This window comes from Chiloscyllium punctatum, chromosome 25, assembly GCF_047496795.1.
Source record: "Chiloscyllium punctatum isolate Juve2018m chromosome 25, sChiPun1.3, whole genome shotgun sequence".
NCBI classification, from domain to species: domain Eukaryota; kingdom Metazoa; phylum Chordata; class Chondrichthyes; order Orectolobiformes; family Hemiscylliidae; genus Chiloscyllium; species Chiloscyllium punctatum.
In genome coordinates this window covers 66,276,774-66,301,373 of record NC_092763.1, presented here as the reverse complement: position 1 = coordinate 66,301,373, position 24,600 = coordinate 66,276,774, and the positions used below count along the sequence as shown (strand labels likewise).

General features: G+C 42.3%; 1 protein-coding gene across 3 annotated transcripts in view; it reads right to left on the bottom strand.

Annotated features, from left to right (window-relative positions):
• Window positions 1–24,600, bottom strand: part of col4a6 (collagen, type IV, alpha 6) — a 418,171-nt gene that overhangs the window by 284,789 nt on the left and 108,782 nt on the right. For all 3 annotated transcript variants that reach the window (XM_072595456.1, XM_072595455.1, XM_072595457.1), the window contains exon 3: window positions 7,434–7,517. In XM_072595456.1, coding sequence (XP_072451557.1) covers window positions 7,434–7,517 — 84 coding nt within the window. The remainder of the gene's footprint in view (window positions 1–7,433; window positions 7,518–24,600) is intronic.

Sequence of the window (24,600 nt, the reverse complement as noted above, 5' to 3'; positions counted from 1 at the left end):
ATGACTCTGAAACCATTATAGCATTCCTTCAGACCCTAAACTGTGCAATTGTCTCCATAAATATCTTTGCCAATCCTCTTCCCTCAGCATCTTCAAGACCCTCACTGAATTACTTCCTTGGATGCAGATCTCACTGGAACATCCTCATGTTGGACCAAAGGATCCATTTCCATGCTGTACATTTCTATGGCTCTGTCTTTATCTGAGTGTAAACTTTTGTCTCACAGTGTTTCTGTAAATACCTTGGGGTGGTTCCCCATATTCCATATAAATGGGAAAATGTGAGGTTATACACGAAGGATAAAGAGCTGAATATTATTTAAATGGAGAAAGACTGAAGAAAGCTATAGCACAGAGGAATTCGGGAGTCCTCCTGCATAAACCTCAAAAAGTTAAGTTCAGCAGATTGTAGGGAAAACAAATGGAATGTTGACCTTTATCTCAAAGAGAATGGAAGATAAAAAATGGGGATGTCTTGTTAAAACTATACAAAGCAGCAGTTAGACATGATCTGGAATACTCTGAACAGTTTTGTTCCCCTTATCTATGGAAACATTGACTGGCATTGGAAGTCAACAGGTAAAAGTGAGGACTGCAGATGCTGGAAATCAGAGTCTAGATTAGAGTGGTGCTGGAAAATCACAGCAGGTCAGGCAGCACCCAAGGAGCAGGAAAATCAATGTTTCGGGCAAAAGCCCTTCATCAGAAGGCAGTCCAGAGAAGGTTCACCAAGCTGATCCCAAGTGTAGACATCTTATGAGGAGAGATTGAATAGTTTGGGCCTATGCTCATTGACACATAGAAGAATGAGATGTTATTGAAATATAAATAATTCTTAGGGCACTTGACAGGGTAAATGAAGCAAGGTTGTTTTCTTTCTGGGAAAGTGTTGGACCAGAGGGCATAATCTCAGAGTTAGGGGTTTCCCACTTAAGACAGAGATGAGGAAAAGTTTATTCTCACAGAGGGTGTGAATCTGTACAATTCTTTACCACTGAATGCTGCCAAAGCTGGGTTGTTCAGTATATTAAAGGCTGAGACAGACAGACTTTTAATCAGAATCAAATATTATAGGGAAAAAAGGCAGGAAAGTGCAGTTGAAGACTATCAAATCAGCCATGATCTCATTGATTGGCAGAGCAAAGTAAATTGGCCGATTGGCCTACTTCTTCTCCTATATCTTAGGATCTTATAAATGCAATGAAGCTAGCATTCCTGGCCATCGGCTTATCATAGGTTTAACCTATGTCAATAAAGTTGGGCTAGTACTCCATTTGGCAAAGATGTAATGTATCATAGCCTAAAAGGACTCAAGTTCAACTTCTAGTCTTTGCTGAAATGGCAAATCTCAACTGACCAAGAATTGAGCAATACAAATTCAAGGCACGCTGCTGAAACCACCAAATTACAGTGTCTAAAAAAAACAAGAGGTTTTTGTTAAATCAACTTGTTTGAACATGTTATGTCACATGTCTGTGATAGGTGGGACTTGAACCTCCACCTCTGTCTCAGGGATAGGGATACCACCACTGCACCACAAGATCACAGAGAATATTTCTGTTCAGATTTATTATGATACACTGCAAGGCAAACGTGTCTTGAACCAGAGTCTTTTGGCCCAGAATAGGGACTCCGCCAACACGCCATACAATGCCTTTGCTGCTCTTGAATGCTAACCAATAAACTCTTGCTAGAGAGTGGACATCACAGCAGGATAGAATTGAAGTAGCCAGCTTGCAGAGTCTTCTGATGGTTGTTAGAGGACTTCCAAACTTATTGTGAATTGTACACAACGATCAGCATGATGTGATGGGAACTCTTTGTTGCTTGCCACAGATCTTTTAATTAACTCCGCTCTAACAATCCCACTCCCCAGTGCTGGCTGCCTAGTCTTTTTACATTCATTTAGGTAAAATTAACAAATCAATACTCAATACCTGTTTAACTTGTTATCTTAAGCTGCAATGTGTATCATATTGATGAACAGAACCTATTAGATGCTAAAAAAAAGTCGTTATGCAGGCCTTGATTGAAATTACATTTATGCCAAAGGGTGAATGTGGCTCACGGACATTCCATTTTTGGGTGAAGGAAGATGAGGGAAATCAAAACGAGAGTGGAATTATAATGTAGGACAGCATATAACTTGCCCTCAAATAGATCCATTTTGAAGGGTGTTCTCACAATCCTGTGGTCTCTATTGGCAGCCTACATTATTGTAGCACTACACAATTCTAAGTTCAAATATCTCACCCCAATCCCCCTCCCCCATTATTGTAAGTGGGGCTGTCTGTTGGAAACTAATTGACATTGTTAGATGATGAACTCCTTTAAACTGCCCTCACCCTGACTACAGAGCCTTAAAGAAACCCATGATGCCATCTTGTCTTTAATACTTTACTGCCTGAAGCTCAAGTGGAATGTAGAATTTATGTGCATGATTATTTTCTTGGATGTGGCAGGCATTGCTCAGCTGCTTTGGGCTCAAATTTGGATTTCCTCTTACCCATGGTTGCAGAGAAAATAGCATTAAAAGCTGATAGGATAACCATTATTGAAGAGCCATGATTGTAATGAGAACACAGTATCAGCCTGGGGTTAATTTAAGTCACTAAAACCTGCCAGGTCAGGCTGGGATTGGTTGTGATCTACATTATCTAAGATCAGCAGTTAAAAATTTGACTCTATTCCCTGAAAGAGTTCGCCTCGCCTTGTGTTACCCCTTAATATACTGATGCAAGCAGTTAGATGGTCAGATAGCTTTATTCTGGAAGAGGAGTGAAGTGTGAGTCACAGAATGAAAACCAATGGTTTGACTTTGAAAATAATGCAAAATGAAAACCTTGCAGGAGGATTAGTCTGCAGCCGTGAGACTAGTACAAGGCTAGGTTATAAGGCTATACATGTGGATTGGGCATTCCACATTAGGAGGCCAGAACCGAGCTAAACCCGTAACAATGCAATTGGCTTTATAAATAGAGAGGGGGAGGTGGAGGTCATATTGATTATAAATTTAGTTTCAGTGGCTAGGTTGGGACACTCTTGATCCACCATGAGATAACCACTCTCATTTTTAAACAATGTATCAAATTTAAATTGCTTTAACTCCAAAGGTGCTGACTCTTGTTTGGCTGTAGTCTGCTGATATTCTATGTCATCATGCCTCCAAAAGGCTAGTGGTCCGTTCTGAGTGAAGTCAGTGTGCTGATAGGCTCTTTGCGCAGGAGCAGGTAACAGCTAAGTTTGATTCTGTCCTTACCTGTTGTCCATACATTCTTTCTTATTCTTCAGCGGTGATCACAGTGCTAAATAAGAAGCCTCTAACACAGAGATGCAGTGCCTGTTATCATTTTGATTGACATGTGGTAACTTTTTGCAGGCTAACTCTATTAGAGTAGATAAGGACGAGCATTTTCCACTGGCAGCAGGATCGACAAACAATGAATGCATTTTTTGTTAAATTGGCAAAAGAACAAAGGGGAAGATTAGATTAGATTCGATTCCCTACAGTGTGGAAACAGGCCCTTCGGCCCAACCAGTCCACACCAACCCTCCGAAGAGTAACCCACCCAGACCCATTTCCCTCTGACTAATGCCCCTAACACCAAGGGCAATTTAGCATGGCCAATTCACCTGACCTGCACATCTTTGGGCTGTGGGAGGAAACCAGAGCACCCCGAGGAAACCCACGCAGACACTAGGAGAATGTGAAAACTCCACACAGTCGCCTGAGGCTGGAACTGAACCTGGGACCTGGTGCTGTGAGGCAGCAGTGCTAACCACTGAGCCACCGTGCCGCCTTGAGAAAAAAACATTATACTGCAAATTGTTGCGATCTGTAATCTACTACTTTGATTTGGAAGCATATTCAACAGTAGCTTTCTGAAGGTACTTAGTTATAGGCTGAATTTGGAGAAGAGATTTCAGGAGAAGGCAAAGGACACAGGATGGGATTATTTGGATAGCTTTGTCAAAGATGGAGCAGAGCTCCAACAGTTCAAATAATCTTCTTAGAATCCCTACAGTGTAAATAAAGGCCATCCTCTGAAGGGCAACCCACCTAGATCCTATTCCCATCACCCCACATTGACCATGGCTAATCTAACTAGCCTGCACATCAGTGGACACACTGGGCAATTTAGCATGCCCAATCCACCTAACCTGCGCATCTTTGGAAAGTGGAAGGAAACCAGAGCACCCGAAGGAAACTCATGCAGACACGGTGAGAACATGCAAACTGCATACTGTCATCCAAGACTGGAATTGAATCCAGGTCCCTGGGGCTATGAGACAGCAGTGCTAACCACTGAACCACTCATGCTGTCTTTCCATGCTGTAATATTTTGTTTAAACAAATCAGAAATCCAGCCTTGATTATGTGGTTCCATTTCTTGAATTTTCTTATTAATTTTCTGCTTTCTTTCATAACCCTCAGTTTCTCCATCTGGGGTTCCTGGATCACCACTTAGCTGTTTCCTGTGCTTTGCAGTTCACTCTAATGTTCATTACAAAATAATTGGGAAGTTCTCAAGCATTAAATAAAGTCAACTGTGCTCCAAGTTAAAGAGAGCTGCTTGGCATACCCTCTGTATGTTATAGTTGGTCAGAATGTGAATGAAGAGTTAGTCAAAATTCCAATATCTATTAATATTAATCCACCTCAGTGGTTAAAGATGTCAGATTCTCTTAGATTTGATCAATCCAATCTAACAAAGCCTCTCACTATACAGGTAATTTGAAATATAGCTGGTTTTCCAGCATTGGTGAATAAAGCTGTTTTTATGATATAAACCACCTGAGCCTAAAACACCAAGGAAACATTCCCAATGAAAATAGCTATGTTAAAATAGGGAATATGATATGGCATTATTTAAGCTTCAACATGACACTTAAGGTCATGTGGTAGCAATATTCCTTCTTGTTCATGTTTTTGACATTAGTAGTCAATTCTGACAACACCCTTTCAAGAAAGATTTCTGTTTATCTGTTTTCACTCAGGAAGTATGTCACTCCCACTTCCTCTTCTTTTTGAGGCTACTGGTCTATCAGTGCCTGAAGTGAACAATCACTTGTCTATAAAGGGAAGCTTTATGTTTGCCAAGGCTTCCAGTGTGTCTGCTATGACTGTTTGACTGGCTTCTTTCATTTGTAAAAGATTGTTTACAGGGGCATCCAGACACAAAGGTTCAGTGGGAAAATCTGCCACAAGCACATTGCTTTGCAGTCCTGAAAGTGCACAGAGTTACACAGTCAAAACAGGAGGAGAAGCTCTACAGTAGACATCAATAGCACTGTGGTAGCACACAGGCAATTTGTCAAGGCTCATGTTCTTCATCAGTATCTTGGAGATCTCTGGTTATAAAGTGAGGCCTGTGTCCAAGGAATTCACAAGCTGACAAGCACTTGACTGACAGCAATAAAAAATGAAAGTTTGTTTGCTACAGTTATCCCCTCCCCAGACTCAGTACATGTGCTTTAAAAATTGTTCCTGTTCATTATATTTCCTACACCAACTACTGACTCTATTTATCCAACAAGAAAAGTAATCTTTTTCTGGCTTTTGCCAAGAATTATGATCATGCATGTAGGATGCCCCTTAATCCTGGCACATTACTGCCTCCCAGTGCCAAGGTCCTGGTTCGATGCCACCCTTGGGCAACTGTCTGTGTAGAGTTTGCACATTCTCCCCATGTCTGAGTGGGTTTCCTCTCACAATCCAAAGATGTGAAGGTTAGGTGGATTGACCATGCTAAATTGCCCATGTCTGAGTGGGTTTCCTCCCACAATCCAAAGATGTGCAGGCTAGGTGGACTAGCCATGGGAATTAAGGGATTGGGTCTAGGAGAGATGGTCTTTGGAGGGGTAGTGTGGACTGGATGGGCAGAATGGCTTGCTTCCACATTGTGGGGATTCTATGATTCTAAACATTCAAAGTGAAAGTACACCTAGTATTACAAACAGTTCCTCTTAACTACAGTTGCCATCACCCTGGAATGTATTCTGATGCTTTTAATATTCTTTCAATATAGCTGCCAAAGCTACAGTGTAATTTATCAACTATAGGCTGTAGTACTAAATTGTAATGACTTGTTTATTTCTGTTTACTATGCCTTTATTCACAAAAGCGTGTGTTTGACCTGACGCCATAAGAGTTTATCACGTCCAGGTTGATATTGAGGACTCCCAGGGAAACTACCTCCTGACTGTATACTACCATGCACCAACTCTGCTGGGCCTGGGACATTGATTCGTGAGTCTGACTAGGTCAGGCTGTTGCTTGACTGGTCTGTTGCTTTTGGCAGTAGCCCCCAACTATTAGTAAGAGGACTTTGCAGTGTTGGCAGGGCTGCTTTTGCAGTTGTCCATTCTGGTGCCTAGGCCGATGCTAGGAGGTCCATCCAGTTTCTGTTCTTTGTTGAACTTTGTAGTGATTTTTTATATTTCATACAGCATTTGGAAGTCAACCACATTGCTGTAGGTCTGGAGTCACATGTAGGCCAGACCAGCTGGACCAGGTCAGGATAGAGATTTAGCAATTGGCTGTTGTGGTGCATTGGTAGTATCCCTATCTATGAGTTAGGAGGCCCAAGTTCAAGTTGCAGCTCTTCCAGAGGTGTATAATAAAATCTCTTGAACAAGTTGATTAGAAAACAGTTTTTTGAGAGGTTTAGTAAACCAGATGGGCTTTCCCCTGACAATCACCATCGTCAGAAGCCTCTTAATTCAACACATGTTATTGAATTTAAATTCTCTCATCCGCCATGGCGGGATTTGAACTCTGGTCCCCAGGACATCAGTTGAGTTCATGGATTAATAGTCTATCAATAGCATCACTAGGCTATTGCATCTCCCTAACAAAAGGTCACCACCTGTACAAGGAGCCTTGTGTTGTTCTGGATATGGTATTAAAAGACTACAGAGTTAAGGTTTTAACAGAGAAACAAATAGGAATAAAAGTCTTTCAACAAAACGAAGAGGAATTTGTTTTTTTGGTCGCTGTGAAGCATTTCGCTTTATTCAGATTGTTTTACAGGCATTTGTTGTTTTATCATTTGCCATCTTTATTTAAGAGGTGCAACTACACCATCTCTTTCTGAACTGTCCATCAACATTTCAGAGTCTTGTAGCTCAATGTGCAAAGTTTGGCACAGAAGACAAGAACAAAGAGGCTTTCTCACAGCACTGACATGTCAGTTAATTGTCTGATGTTGAGTCCCCATCAGACTGATCAGGATTTTTATCGGGCCAGCTATCAACATTCAAATATCTTTCCAAAACAGCTTTTGTTTGGATCTGGTTGATGCTTGCTCAGTAAGATTGAAAACTGGACTATCTTGCGTTCAAAAAGACTTTGTGCACCACCCTGTCCAACATGGGCATTCATGAAAACAGAAGCCAAATTTTTTTCCCCAAAATGTTTTCTTCTTACTCACCCTTGCCCCCTTCTCTGGCAAACATTGGCAACCTCTGCTGCAGTCTCGACCCGCACATGGCCCGGTGTAAGCATTCTTCGCCCCCTGCAAAAGCAAAACAAGATTTCTATCAACGTTTGGTCAACAATGTTTTTTCCAAAAATTAATGTTGCAACTACATTTCTCTTGAAGATCCAGTTATTAAATGTATTGCATCTGACAGTAATGAGCCATAGAGATCCTGATTCGATACTGATTTACACCGAGGTAGGGGATGGAGCTGCATTGGCAGTGAGAGTTACAATTGGGCTTAGAAGGAAAATTTAAGATGAGGTATCAATCGGCTGTTGCACAGTAATGCCTGATGGAAAAGCCGGGCTATCTTCAACTTATATTTATGTTTGGGATGTGATAGCAATCACATGAAAATATTCGCTGAATTTCTCCTCACCGCACACACTTTGCCAAGCTTCAATAAAGCTAACCGCAACACCTTTACAACAATGCAACAAATGCCAGTCAACGCAGACAATGACCCAACATGAAAAAATAAGAAATGGAGTAGATCTTTTCACAAGTCAAGTCTACACCATTATTATATCAGTCACTCTGTCTCTTTATCATTCAATCCTTAATCCCCACCAGTTCTCAATAAACCAAGCAGAAATCTACTCTTTTCAGATGGACTTACATGATTCCATGGCACCAATTAAAAGAATAGTTCTCACTGGTGTCAAAACTGAACCCTTAATCTCCACTTATTTAATACTTTATTACCTGGTCATAAGCATTTCACGTGTCAAAGAATCTTGCTGCGCACCTATGGATTGCCATGTTTCTTAAATTGCAACAAACATTTCAGAAGTTCTTAATTGGCTAGACTACACTTTTGGGGTATCCGAAGGTCATAAAAGTTTCTTTACAAGAACTGGTCTTTTCTTTTACTCCTGATTACTTTCTACTTAGGGATCTGAGCTGATTTTTAAGTAGAAAACAATGTGGCGGTGACTTAGAGACCTGAGCCAAGAGACCCTATTCATCCATTGTAAGATGGCAGATACTGTGTACAGTTCTGGTCACCACATTACCAAACGGATGTGGACGCTTTGGAGAGGGTGTAGAGAAGGTTTACGAGGATGTTGCCTGGTATGAAGAGAGGTTGAGTAGGTTAGGTTTATTTTCATTAGAAAAAAGGAGATTGAGGGGGGCCCTAATTGAGGTTTACAAAATCATCAAGGGTATAGACAGGGTGGATAGAGACAAGCTTTTTCCCAAGGTGAAGGATTCCATAACGAGAGGTCATGCTTTCAAGGTGAGAGGTGGGAAGTTTAAGGGGGATACGCATTGCAAGTATTTCACACAGAGGGTGATGGGTGTTTGGAACGCATTGCCAGCAGAGGTGGTAGAGGCAGGCACGGTAGATTCATTTAAGATGCATTTGGACAGATGCATGAGTAGGTGGGGAGCAGAGGGATAAGAATGCTTAGGAGTTGACCGACAGATTTAGACAGTATATTCGGATCGGCTGAGGCTTGGAGGGCCAGAGGGCCTGTTCCTGGGCTTAAATTTTCTTTGTTCTTTATAATCTGATGGCATTTTGAGGTCCAAGTTTCACCAGTATGTGGGGAAGCACAAAAACATGTAACTAATGGAAAACTTAGCTCTTTGATCAACAATCCCCAGTGACTCTTTAAGATTCACTGATGTACTTCAGGGAAGGAAACTGCCATCCTCACCTGGTCTGGCCTATGTGTGACTCCAGACCTACTGCAATGTGGCGAACACTTAACTGCCCTCTGGGCAATTAGGGATGGGCAATAAATGCTGGCCTAGTCAGCGACACTTTCATCCTGTGAATTAATAAAGAAAAGGACAGAAGTACCCTTGTGGTCCCTTTAAGGACCACTGGCTAGGCTGCTCCACCCTCTGTGTCATTGGATAGAGTTCTGCATCAGTGTCACTGTTATCAAATCCTAACACAAGAATCTCTGTATCGAAGTGGCAACAAAGTTCAAAGGTGACTGGTGTAAGAAATGAGAATGTGCAGTAAAAGTCACCTTTGGTCATATTCTTAAGGAAGTTAAGTTGGTGTTTTAACTTTCAAATAATGTGAGCCCCAACATTCACAAGCAAGTATGTTTTTTAAACAATGAAAAGAGGTTTAGTGTAAAAATATGATTGGCTACTAAATGAACCTACTGCTTTTGTACTGAGCTACACGGAATCAGGAGTTTCAGTTGCAATTCCTGGTCTGTGCAAAACGTGTTCATTTTATATCGTCAGTTAAAAAAATATTAAAATCATTCTGACATCCCAGTATCAGTTAAATACACAAACATTCTTTTCTAATCAACGTATCTGGGTATGTTATGGCACACCTCTGTAGCAGATGGGATGTGAAACTAGGCCTCCATGCTCATAGGTAGGGACACTACCACTGTGTCTCAAAAGCCTCTGAAAAAAATACGCACAATCTGAAATACCTGCTGCTCATAAAGTGGATAAGTGGCAGGTTGCAGCAAACTCAAAACAGTCCAGACTGGGGGAAGGGAGTTAAAACAGGAGTTGCTTTTAAAGGTTAAGGGAAAAAAATGCTGACTTGGAGAAATCCATCTCAATCAAACACCTTATAGCTAGACATCCATGATATACAAATACTTCCTTGGAACCTCAACATTTTTCTGCCTTTTTTCTCTTCTTGTTTTCCTGTAATCTCAAGGTGACAAACTGGGAGGCGCAGTGGTATTATCACTTGGCCATTAATCCAGAAACCCAGGTAATGCGTTGGAGATGTGGATTCAAATCCTGTCATGGTGGATGGTGAAATTTGAATTCAATAAACATCTGGAATTAGGAGGCTAATGATGGCGATGAAACTATTGTCAAGAAATATCCACCTGGTTCATTAATGCCATTTAGGGAAAGAACCTGGTGGTCTCGCTTACATGTGACTCCAGAACCACAACAACGTGGTTGACTCTCAACTGCCTGATGGGTAATAAATGCTAGCCTTGCCAATGACACCTACAACCTATGAATGGATTTTTAAAAAATGTCATTATTGGCCCAAATTAACTGTTTGTTCTTGAAGTGTGAATGTCAGGTTATTACCTGCGTCTAAAGCTCACCACCAGTGACAATAGATGATTCTGCCTCATGAGCTACTATATATTTCAAGTTCTGAATAAGCATTATGTTTCAGTTGACTTTACACTGAACCACATGGATCCCATTCGCCAGTTCAGATCAGTTTGATATCTCCAACAACTGGTTGACCTCCTCGTATTCTGGTCCACATTCCTTCTTGAACCAAAAAAAGAGTTATCTGGTTGGTGATTCATTCACATTTATGACTCTCAAGAAAACCTATGGAGACATCAAACAATTCAATCTATCCAGGAAGCTCCACCGACCTCCAACTGGGTCAGCATCTTCAGCTACAGAGCAAACTCAAACATGTGCCTGTCTACCATCTTAGTCATCACAACTTATTCAGGAGAGCTCAAAATTCATATGAACACATCAACACTAAATGCAGGTTGTTGACCTCTATCTTTGGTCACACCACAAAGAAACAACCTTTTATTTGTATAGCAACCTTCACTGCCTTTGGACTTCACAAATTGCTTTACAGGCAATTAAATAATCTTGAAACGTCATTCCACTGCTGTGACGTAGGAAGAACAGCAGAAAATGGGGCCACAGCAAGCATGCACTAGCAACAATGATATAATGACCAGATATCTGTTCACTGATGTTTACGTAGGCAAACGTATGCGACAGTTCACAACACCATAAGAGTTTCGGTAGGTTTGTGCATCTTTGCAGCACCTGATGTTTTTTTAAATGGGCCATTCCTCAATGGCTGAGAAAATAAACGTAGTAGGTTTATGCAGAACTAAGATCATCAGACCAGAATGGTTTGCATTCACCTGATTTCTGTGCTGAATTCTCAGCTAATGTTATACTTGGGCTGTGACAGTTGGTGCCAACAACCTGATCATGCACAAGAAGGTGAAAAGAAAAAAAGAGCCAGGTTTATACTTTCTGATTACTGCCTTTTAATCCCCGCTGTCACGGCTGCGCTCTGTGACAACAGTATCGTGATCAAATAGCTGCCAGATTCAAATGACTAGATTCATACATAAAAAGCAATTCACTCAAGGTATTGTCAAGAGTGTGGTGCTGGAAAAGCACAGCAGGTCAGGCAGCATCTGAGGAGCAGGAGGATTGATGTTACAGGCCTAAGCCCTTCATCATTTCCTGTTGAAGGGCTTATGCCTGAAACGTTGATTCTCCTGCTCCTCCAATGCTACCTGACCTGCTGCGTTTTTCCAGCACCACACTCTCAACTCTGATCTCCAGCATCTGCAGTCCTCACTTTCTCCTACTTAAGGTATTATGACTTGGCATCTTCAGAAAGGGAAAGAGTGTTAGTGTATTTAGGAGGAATGAATAAGTACAAAGCCTGTGGGGCAGAGTTGAGCTGGAAGCAGTTCTGGGCAAGACTGCTAGTTCAATGTTGCAAGTTAAACATCCCAATGGGCAGCCTCACTAGAAAAGTGTCAGTTCTGTGACTCACGTTCACAATTTAGGAACTTTCTCCTGGTCTCTCAAAATGTATTGATACTTAACTACTCGTGAGTTTATTTTCACGTGCACAGTTGTGTGCCTTATATTTCTGAAAGAAAAATAAATCTAAACAAAGTGTTTGTCACCAAGTGAGTGACTTGGAGGGGAACGTGTAGGCTGCTGTGTTCCCATGAATCGGTTGCCCTTGTCCTTCTAGATGGAGGTGGTCATGTGTTTGGGAGCTGCTGTCTAGGGATCTTTGGTGGATGTCTGCAGTGCGTCTTTTGTACTGCTGCTACTGAGCACCAGTGATGGAGGGAGTGGATGTTTGCCAATCAAACCGGTTGATTGACAGCACTGTCAAATACTGTTCCATCAGAAGACAACAGCTGGATACATTTGTTTTAAAATTTAATTGGCGATCCTTCGTCGTTACAATTGAGATTGTTAACCACATCACCAAACCTCGACAGACTCAGGGTCCCATACATCCACAGGGTTGCAGTGTCTTCAAGTGCTGATAGAAAAATAAATAAAAGCATTTTTCTTCTCTAAGGGCTTAGTGAACCCACTGAAGATGACAGCAAGAGGGCTCCCATGGACCAACTGTGGCTTCAGAAATACTCTGGAGATAAATTGCTAACAGCACTTTCCTAGAGACACTGGCTCAGTTCATTTTAGATTATTTTATCTATAACTTTGTTGCCTACGCACAAATTTAACAAAAACTTGTTTCAAACCAACAAATTACCACCTGTTGAGTATGGGAAAGGTGCGTATAATTTAGCCAGGTATCTGACATTTACTTATAGTTATGAATAATGCCCTTCTCTACCCAGCCTTCTCTCCTCCAATCCCCATTCTGAATCACACTGAGATTAAGACTGATTGATTCCTTGAACTGTATGAATGTTCTTCTGATTCAAAGGCTTGCAGAGACCTGCCAAATATACAACAGGACTTGCTGTCTAAATCATTAATTAATGCTGACACCTACTATTGTTCTCACTACCCCTCATGCAAGCAGTACTGGAATATTTCTATGGGCAGAATTTGAAGAGGAGGTGAAGTGAAATGTACTAATTTGAGTTCAATTATTGAGAATATCCAGAATGTCAACAATTCACCTGAATAAGACTGGAGAAATGGGTCAATCTACAACATGGGGTGGAGTTTCACTCCCTCCCGGGTTGTAATTTGTGGTGGTGGGGCGAGTACTTATTAAGATGGGAGAGTGACAGTAGTGGACTCGCCAACTTTAAGGGCATTTAGATGGTCATTGGAGAAACATATGGATGATAATGGAATAGTGTAGGTTAGATGGGCATCAGATCCGTTTCACAGGTCAGCGCAACATTAAGAGCCCAAGGGCCTGTACTGCGCTGTGATGTTCTATATCCTATGTTCCAGTGACAAGTGAGCACCTCACCGCCTTCCTGTTTCTCCCGAGTAAGCCCACATCAGGAAAGCCTGTAGATGCTCTCCCACCCTCAAGGGTCTCATCCACAGCCAATGGTATAAACCCAGTGGTGAGTGGGAGGCCTCACCACGTAGAGAGAATGACATGCGAATACATGATGGGCTGCTTACTGGTTGAGTGGGCAAAGGATCTATCAATGCTCTTAAAGCATTTTAGCTATGAAGAGAGACTGGATAGGCTCAGGATAGTTCCTTTAGAGCAGAAAGGGCTGAGGGGGGAACCTGATTGATGTGTTTAAGATTATAAATGGTATGGACAGGGTGGACAGAAAGCAGGCATTCCCCTTAATGAGGGGGACATAATTTTAAGGTGAAGGGGAGATTTGAAGAAAAAAAATCCTTCATCCAGAGTGTGGTAGGAATCTAGAATGTATTGCCTGGGAAAGTAATACAGACAGGACACCTTACAACCTTTAAACAAAATGTGGATGAACATTTGAAATGCAATAACATTCAAAGCTATGGGCCAAATGCTGTAAGGTGGGATTACTGTAGTTAGATTGGCACATACTTGCTGTGCCAAAGGGCCTCTTCTTCTGACCTTATGACTTTAAATGGTGAGAAACTATAGAGTTCTGGAATGCAGAGGATCTAGGAGTTCTGCTGAATGATTAGAGGGCTGATGCAGCAAGTAACAAGGAAAGCTAATAAATGTTATTGTTTATTGCATGGAGAATTAAATACTGAATTAGAGAGATTACACTTCAGTTAAACAGGCCACAGACCACATCTGGTATACTGTGTATAGTACTAAACTCATTCTTTAATGGAAAATGTAAACACATCAGAAGTAATTCAGAGAATGTTTACTAGACTAACTACCAGGAATAGGTTGGGTTGTCTTGAAGAAAAGTTGTCCAAGTTGGGCTTGTGTATACAAGAGTTAGCAGAGTAAGAGACGTCTAGATTGAAACATACAATTCTGAGGAGTCTTGAATCATGTAGAGAGGATGCATCCCCCTGTTGGAGAATGTAGAACTATAGAGTCCATCACTTAAAATAAGGGGTCAGCTATTTATGTCAGCGATATGCAGAGAATTATTTTCTCATCGGGAATGGTAAAAACTTGGAATGTCCTTCTTTGCAAGGCAGTACAGGAAGAGTCCTTAGATATTTTAAAGGCAGATATATATTGTTTCTTGATAAACAATGGGGTGAAATGCTATTGGAAGTAAGCAGGAATGTGTAGTAGGCAAAGTGTCATGCCCTGATTGAATGGTGGAACAGACCCAAAAACATCACCTGGTTTATACATTCACAGATAAGGTCTCTCTAAAATAAAAACAACCTTGCTGAATTTCAGAGGGCCTCTCTGAATCCATTGATTTGGTCACCATAGCAGGAATGGTCACCCAAGTGAGATTCTGCAGTCCAAAATGCACTCATGAATAAATAAATTGGCAATTTGAAAGAAATCCTGAGAATATTACACATTCTACCAAAAGCCGCAGGTTAACAAACAGAACTCAATGTCGGCATTCAAATCACACTTCATAAAAGCATGCAGCTACACAAGTTCCCTGCTTCAAGAAAGGAACAGATAAAACTGGAAAGAAGAACTTTTTAAAAGGACATGCTTTGGTCACAGAAAGTAATTCCCCATGGACTCTTTTAATCACTCAACTGATTGGGGAGGAGGGAGTGTGTGGGGACGTCAATGTAGCAGCAGTTTTCTGAGGTAACAGTGCACTCTGATCTCAGGCTCACTTCAGGCAGCTGAATCAATGCCAACACATGGAGATGCCACTGACGTATGCCCCCTGCACAAAGCCTGGCAGCAGCCAGGAAATGTGATCTGGAGGAAATGGAAGCAGCCCATTTGTCAGTGGGACTGCATTCAACGAGTCGAGCTCAGTAACAGCACTCGCCCTGAAACTGCAACAGGACTGTGGATGTGAATGGGCCTGGGCAGGAAGCAGTGTGATTGTATTAACCCTCTGAGGCCCAGCCCACCACAGTGTACTATTCATGGATTAAACCAGATCTTCTTTTCCCCTTTACTTCCTCCCCCGCCACCCGAAGGTGCTGATTTATAGCTGAACAGGTGCTGGCCGTCCTGCGGGGAACTCTTTCAGCTGTCTTTCTCTGAGTGTGCAAACACAGACAGTAAAGTCAGGCTACTGTGCGATGCTTCGGTCACTTTTTATTAATGATCCTGGCATTGAACAGTTTGGCAAAATTATTAATTGTGGTTCAACCAGTTCTGCTGAACTTTGAGCTGGAAGAGAAGGGAGATACCTGAAGAGACTCTCAAAATATTACTCGAAGGGGCAGAAAGAACTGTGTGGAGTTTGCTTATTCTTCCCGTGTCTGCATGGGTTTCCTCCGGGTTCTCCGGTTTCCTCCCACAATCCAAAGATGTGAAGGTTAGGTGAATTGGCCATGCTAAATTGCCCGTAGTGTTAGGTGAAGGGGTAAATGTCGGGGAATGGGTCTGGGTGGGTTGCGCTTCGGCGGGTCAGTGTGGACTTGTTGGGCCGAAGGGCCTGTTTCCATACTGTAAGTAATCTAATCTAATCTAAACCCAGTTTTCACATTCGTCATGATCACCATGGTAACACTGGAGCTCCAGTACATGATCACCCCTCATGGCTGTAAGAGAGAATTATTTTCTAATCAACCTATTGCACATCTCTGAAACAGGAAAGATTTGAACCTGGGTCGAGAGTATAACACTGGAAAAGACAGCAGGTCAGGCTGCATCTGAGGAGCAGGAGATTCGACATTTTGGGCATAAGCCCTACATCAGGGATTGAACCTGGGTTTTCTGGCTCAGGGGTAGGGCTATTACCATTGTATCACAGACATCACATGCTTAGGGAGGATTAAATAGTCTCAGGTAGAGTCAGCAATTGGTTGGCAGTTCTAAAGTGTTTCGAAATTCTAGGTTATCAGAGCCATAAAAGATGCTATAACAATCTTTTGGCATCTGCCCAGTAAAATATAAATGATGCCAATCCTGGAAGTTGCATCAACCTTGGCGCTGTGCCACTCACACTTCCATTACTGATTGCTCCAGACCAGAAAACACCAGGCAGCCACCAACCATCTTCTCACGTAACGCAGACACTCACGTATTTTGTAGCAGAGCCCACTGGGCATTGCTCAGAAGTTCTCAGTACAGGAGCACTGGAACTTGTATAGACACACAGTTAGAGATCAGAGTTACAATCTTGTTGATACAAGTACAGAGGGAAGAGATTTCCCCATCCATGTAGGAGAGAGGTTGTGTCATTCACAGGTGTGCGTTTGATCATTACCAAAGCACTCCTCACTTGACATAAATCATATCAAAACCAACATCTTCACCACCAAACAGGCAAGAAAATAGAGGGTGACTGGACTGATTTTGAAAGTACATGTCACCCATTGGGAAATGGTGAAGAAGGCCGCTAAATGTCGGAACAACTTTGAAGAGAATCCTGATCCTAATGATTACTCTCAGGGTTAAACCCACATGAGCCACACAGTCGCAAGAACAATTGAATGGTGCACCTTCCCAAATGGAGAAATAAAAAAAGATCGGACATTAGCCTTACACACCACGTAGAAACCAAATGTAGAGACCATCCATGTTGACCTGCGAGACTTCCAACAAATATGACACCCAGAGCTCATTGCCTCTATTTTTTTCTCCACCTGACGCTGGTGGAGTGATTCACTCTTTGGTTCCGGTAAGATGGCAATGGAGTAGGGCTTTTGTGCCCGGGGCTCGTCTGCTCTGTCCACTTTTTTTTTGTTTCTTTTTTTCCCTCTCTTTTCTCTTCTCTGATAGCCGACTTACTTCTTGTTGAAGAGGGTGGTTACAGTGACGGCAACAGTGAGTGAGCCCAGTGCGCCCTCAGGGCCCAGCGCAGACACATGGCAGCGGAGGTGAGTTTGAGCTTGTTTGCACAGATTCATGGAGGCAGCGGCAAAGATGAGTTTGGGTCCAGTACGAGACCTCATTGTATCGGCAGCATTGGCGAAGTGGGCCCGAAGCAGATTAATGGCGGTGGTGGAGTTGGGTTTGGGCCGGAGTGGTACCTGGTGATGTCTGCTTTGGCGCAGTCCATCGAGGACCCGTAGTGGTGAGGGCATCAATGGAAGCAAGATGGTGCCGAACAGAACTGACTTCTGTTCTAGTGACAGCAGCACAGCAGAGGGGACTCCTGTCTAACCACCAGACCCATGCCTGAGCACTTATCAAAAAGGACTGTAAAGATGAACACATTTTCTTTATTTCATTATTCTTCAGCCTTTGTAGTCTACGTTTTGGTTTATTTTTCGGTGTTTTAAGCTGGTGCCAGAGTGTAACAACACTATCCAATATTTTCACTGCATTTTGTGAGAAAATACATGTGATAATAAATAATTCAGAAATCTCAGCATTCTCACCAGGCTCTGACAGCATTCTCACCTTCTAGACTACTCAAAAACCCAGGGATTTTAAAAGGCTACAAGCCTCCCCATGTGTTTCTCCGCCAATGCTGCTTTTTTTGCTGGCAGCTTGGACACCACATGCGAATCATGCAGCTCCGAGTTTAATCTGTGTTCCTGGTCAGATGGTCTCAAGGAAACCCAGTATTTCACCATTTGAGAGATCCATGTAGTCCCAAAGGGCTGGGAACTTATATGCCAGAATGGGGCTAGTTATTGTCGTAAAGGTTAGGGCCGGAGAATGATCTAATATTTTCTAGCAAGTTTATTTCCCATTTACTCAGTAAACATAGCAAGTTATTTTGCTAAAGAAGAGTTCAGAGATGTTGTTATACACCTCTGGCACAGGTGGGACCTGAACCAGGTATCCTGGTACTAAGGTAGGGGCACTACCACTTCAACAGAAGAGGGTTCAATACCCACCTCAGACGACTGTCTGTGTGGAGTTTGTACATTCTTCCCGTGTCTGTGTGAGTTTCCTCCGGGTGCTCAGATTTCCTCCCACAATCCAAAGATGTGGAGGTCAGGTGAATTGGCCATGTTAAATTGCCCATAGTGTTAGGTACATTAGTTAGGGGTAAATATAGGGTAGGGGAATGGGTCTGGGTGGGTTACTCTTCAAAGAGTCAAAGAGTCATAGAGATGTACAGCACAGAAACAGACCCTTCGGTCTACCCTTGTCCATGCCAACCAGATATCCCAACTCAATCTAGTCCTACTTGCCAGCACCCGGCCCATATCCCTCTAAACCCTTCCTATTCATATACCATTCCAAATGCCTTTTAAATGTTGCAATTGTACTAGCCTCAACATCTTCCTCTGGCAGCTCACTCTATACACGCAATACCCTCTGTATGAAAAAGTTGACCCTTAGGCCTCTTTTATATCTTTCCCTTCTCACCCTAAACCTATGCCCTCTAGTTCTGGACTCCCCAACCCCAGGGAAAAGACTTTGACTATTTATCCTATCCATGCCCCTCATAACTTTGTAAACCTCTATAAGGTCACCCCTCAGCCTCGAACGCTCCAGGGAAAACACTCCCAGCCTGTTCATCCTCTCTTTATTGCTCAAATCCTCAAACCTTGGGAACATCCTTATAAATCTTTTCTGAACCCTTTCAAGTTTCACAACATCTTTCCGATAGGAAGGAGACCAGGGTCTGTGTAGACTTGTTGAGCCAAAGGGCCTGTTTCCATACTGTAGGGAATCTAATCTAACCTAAGCTAGCCTCCCAAGCAAGGGGAATTGATGTTTTACTAATCATCTGCTCAGAGATACATTATCACGCATCTCTGGAGCAAGTGGAACTTGAACCTGAGCCATCCTGGTTCAGAGGTAGGAACACTGCCACGGCACTACAAGGCTTCAGGCAGTAGAGTGAATGTAAGACAGCTGTAACTTACACCTGGCACCCACTTTAACACTACTTTACTTGTTACCAGAAAGCAAAAGCAGATAAGATCAAACCGACTGCATACCCTACAGCTCTGGAGGATTTATTTTTAGTTCATTTCTCACTGCACTGGGAGTGGCAGTAATCAAGAAAAAACAATTGAAAATTTTTAGAAAAATTTTGTCAACAAACTAGTAACAAGCTGCAATTTTATGGTGCGTTGTTTAAACATAAATAGACAGTTTTTATGCTGTAACAAGAAGTCATTGCCAGTGTGATTATTAATTAAATGGCAGATGGAGGTTTAATATTTTCACCATGCTCCTTCTATAGGTTTACTGTACTGTAGTGGGAGAAAGTGAGGTCTGCAGATGCTGGAGATCAGAGCTGAAAAATGTGTTGCTGGAAAAGCGCGCAGGTCAGGCAGCATCCAAGGAGCAGGAGAATCGACGTTTCGGGCATAAGCCCTTCCTGTTGTGGAGCAATCTAAAATTAAGTTTTCATGTGCTGTTTTAAAGCAAAGGCCCCAATATAAACATCGAGTGAGCACTTTCTTTGCAACTAACCATGATACTAGTTTCCAAAAACAGAACAAAACAACCTTTGCACTCATGAGTCTTTGACCCCCAAATGCTGACCTTTTATCTAAAATGCTGAGCATGCACTTTCACTGCAATAGATACTCTAGAGCTGGTGACAACAAAACAGTTCAGGTACTATCTTAAACTACCACCAAAAATAATGCCCGAAGCAATCAATCTTAAATTTTATTTAACACAGATCATTTTCTTCATTTGTCACAGAAGCATCAGTCTGTAGCTGTAGCAACCCTGGTGTGCAAGGAATTCTCACAAAGATTTATGAGAGATGATCTAATCTATGTTTTTTGAAGGGTTGAAACAGATATTCAGTGTCATGATTCTCACTACTTCCTACTGCATGTTTGTAATATACTTAGCAATTCACTGTTGACATCTTTAAGATCTGAATAGCCGGTACACTAATGCCCAGAAATGACTCCAGTGCCGGCTTGCCCTGGTGACAGTGATGCTCCTTATCTCTCAGGCTTGAATTCTTGACGGCCAAATATAGCAGCTCCTTCCCTCCCCCAACCACTGTAAACAGAAATACAGGTCTGCTGGGGAAGCAGGGGAGTTTCAGCTTAGAGTAAAAATGGGTTGACAGCTAAAAAGCATTTTATTTTGAAAAGACGGCCATGGGATGAAAGAAAATAAAGTGAGGAGGAAAGGAAATTTTCATGATTGGAAGATGTTGGAAACACATAATGGATTGATCTGAAAACTCGAAGACATGGAGTTGTGCACCACAGAAACCATTTCTCTCTAAGTCAAAGTCTTTTCCCTGGGGTCGGGGAGTCCAGAACTAGAGGGCATAGGTTTAGGGTGAGAAGGGAAAGATATAAAAGGCATTCATATGCCTTTTAAAAATTATAATTGTACCAGTCTCCACTACTTTCTACTTTTCATCTTCATGGTTGGTATTATCACAGAGCACTGACTAAACATTGTTCCTTTAAGTTATATTCATTTATGAGTCTAGGTAGGTAGCCAATAGACTTTGCTTCAGCCACAGTTCATTGAATTAGAATTAGAATTTGTTTTATTGTCACATATATTCAAGTTACAACAGAACACGAGTACAGGAGTGAGAAGTGTACAACATCGTCAACTCATGGTGTCATCTTAGGTACAAGGTATTTAGGTACAAATCTTAGGCATAACAACTAGAGAAAATAAAAAAAGTAGATGGGAAAGTTGATGGACAGGTCAAGAGGGCAGTGATGAGTTGGAGGCTGGGAACTGGGATGAGGTGGGGGGAGGAGAAATGAGGAAATTTGTGAAACCCACATTTATCCTGTGTGGTTGCAGGGTCCCAAGGTGGAAGATGAGGCATGGTGGTTAGGTGGTTAGGGTTTGGCAATGGAGGAGGCTCAGGACCTCCATGTCCTTGACAGAGTTGGGGGGGGGGGGGGGTTGAAGTGCTCAGCCACGGGGCAGTGGTGTGGGTGGGTGCAGGTGTCCAGCAGATGTTCTCTGAAATGATGCACAAGTTGGTGTTCTGTCTCCCCAATGCAGAGGAGACCACATCGGATGCAACAGATTCAGTAAATGATATTGGTGGAGGTACAGGTAGCTTTCTGTTGGATATGGAGGGATCCCTTGGAGCCTTGGACGGAGGTGAGGGGGGCAGTTTGGGTGCAGAGTCTGAGAATACTCCAGCAAATAACTCACCTCCTGACTTCCCAAAGCCTGTCTATCATATGCAAGGCACAAGTTGGGAGTGTGGTGAAATACTCCCCACTTGCCTGTATGGGTGCAGCTCCAACAACACTGAAAAGGCTTGACAACATCCACACCAAAGCAGCTCGCATGGATGGCACCACATCCACAGACGTCCACTCCCTCCACCACCAATGCTCAGTAGCAGCAATATATGCTATCTACAGGATGCACTGCAGAAATTCACTAAAGATCCTTAGACTGCACCTTCCAAACCCATGAGTGCTTCAATCTAGAAGGACAAGGGAACCATACACATGGGAACACCACCACCTTGCAAGTTCCTCTCCAAGCCACTCACCATCCTGACTTGGAAATGTATCGCCATTCCTTCATTGTCGATGGTCAAAATCCTGGAATTCCCACTTTAAGGGCATTGAGGGTTTAACTACAGCACAGGGACTGCATCAGTTCAAGAAGGCAGCTCACCACCCTCCTTCTCAAGAGCATTTGGGGATGAATGATAAATGTTGACCCAGCCACATGATTGAATTAAAAATATAACAGTGAGTACAATTCAAAACTATCAGACCATTGGTTGCAACGTGCTTTGAGAGTTCCAGAAATTGTGAAAGATGCTGTGTGGTTTTTGCATATATATATTTTGTGTGTGTGTGTGTGTGTGTGTGGTTTCTATTTTGGCTTTTAAACAGTGCCACACTGGGAGACTGGTTACCCTTATTGGGCTAAAGATCTATCTCAGGATAGATTCCTTTGATGCAAAATAAAAGAAAAACCTCCAGCACAAAGGAACCTATTCCTCTGCTGTCATTCAGTCAACTATGCCAACTATACTAATATGTGGGGACCGCGCCCAGAGAATTAATTATCACAAGATTATGTTTTTATACCTTACAGCAGTAGTCTCTACTGTCTTGTAGACTAGTAGCCTTCCAGCTACTTGGTTAGTTAGATTTGATCAGCTTTTGGTGTGTAGTCAGCAAAAGCTTCATAACCTGAAGGTGCAGATTTTACTTTGAGAAAATGAGCACCTTTACTACACCCAAACCACAAAAAGTAAATAACCTCAGCACTGCCTAAAGGAACTGTTGCTATAAGCACTGCAGCCAAACCCAAAAGCTATTCCAAGCACAGTTCAATGAAAGAGTTTGTAAAATAGGTAACGTTTTTATTCACACCTTTCACGAGTGTATTGGGAACACTTACCTTGAGTATTCTGAATACAATGCGAGTTGTAGCAGAAACTATATGATAACTAATTTTTTAACAGCTGAGGTGTTTGTTATCTGGATGCAGAGTGATGCCAACTGCATGGGTTCAATTCCTGCACCAGTTTGAGGTTAATATGAAAGACTCACTTTCTCAATCTATTTCCACCTTGCCTGAGGCATGATGACCTTCAGGTTAAATCATCACCAGTCATCTCTCTGTAAGGACAGAACAGCCCTATGGTCTAGTAGGACAATGGTAACTTCACCTTTTCCCACAGCTAATGTTCCTTCCATTCTTCCTCATCTTTTGGCACATATCTCTGAGTTTGCTATGAGGCGATGATTGCTACAGCTCGGATATGTTGTACTGACAAGTCCATTTCCAGAGCAAAATCCTGATATTCTCTGTGGCGAGTGTTAACTTTTTTATATATTTATACTTGAGATGTGGGCATTGCTGGCAAGACCAGTATTTATTTCCCATCCCCAATTCCCTCAGCTACAAGGTTTGCTTGACCACTTCAGATGACAGTTAGGAATCCACCACATTGCTGTGGATCTCAAGTCACCTACGGTCCAGATTAGATAATGATGACAGATTTCCCTCCCTTGAAGGACATGAGTGAACCAATGGCTTTTTAACTGCAGTTTGGGATTTTCATGATCATCTTTACTGAGAGGAGCTTCTCATCCCAGATTTATTACTTAACGGAATTTCACATTCTCCTAGCATGAGTGTTGGGATTTGAACCAGCTCCTTTAGAAATTTAGTCCAGGTCTCTGGAGGTAGACAGATTTTTGAGAGTCAGGAGAATCAAAGGTGATCTGGAGTAGATGGGAATTTGTAATTGGAAATGCAAACAGATTAACTATGATTTCACTGAATAGCAGAACAGGCTCGATGGGCCGAATCACCTACATCTACTCCAAATTCATTTGTACGCATGGACTGTCATTGGCTCAGTTTTCCTCTTTACTCTCCTTTTCACCCAGGCATACGTAGCTCAAATTGAAAACACAGTCGAGGGGAAAAGGTTACATTTATTCCTCACACTGATCCATTGCATTGAGTACCTATAAATCTACTCTAGTACTAGTGATCTATAACTTGTAGCTAGAGCCATCCAAGTCAACTAAGACAATGAATAAAGACACTCTGAGGTGTGAAAATGTGCCATACAACCACACAATTGATTTTGATAGGAAAGGGAAACTCTTTTTTTTCCAAATTTATCATAAGATGTTATTACACACTCTGGAACAGGTGGGATTTGAACTTGGATCCCTCAGTCCAGGGGTAGGGAATATTATACTAAGCTTCAACAAAAATCTCAGAGCCAAATGTCATTTTCCCACTTGTGCTGTTGGTATTGATTTAACAAATATGACAAACCTGAGATGCAAGGAAGCCTGATGTGAGTACAATGAGGCTACTGAGTGTTTAAAGACTATGCGAAGGTACAGTGGCTCAGTGGTAAGCACTGCTGTTGCACAGCACCAGGGACATGAGTTTGATTCCAGCCTTGGGTGACTGTCTGTGTGGAGTTTGTACGTTCCCCCTGTGCCTGCATGGAGTTCCCCCACAGTCCAAAGATGTGCAGGTCAGGTGAATTGGCCATGCTAAATTGTCCATAGTGTTAGGTGCATTAGTCAGGGGGAAATGGGTTTGTGTGGGTTACTCTTTGGAGGGTTGGTGTGGGCTGAAGGGCCGGTTTCTATGCTGTTGGGAATCTAAACCACAATTAAGGCAAGTCTCCCCTTTTGTGGCCAATGTTACAAATTGTTTTATTTCACCATTTTTCAAAGAAAGTTCTTCGTGGTAACCTCAAACTAGTGCAGGAATTGAATCCAT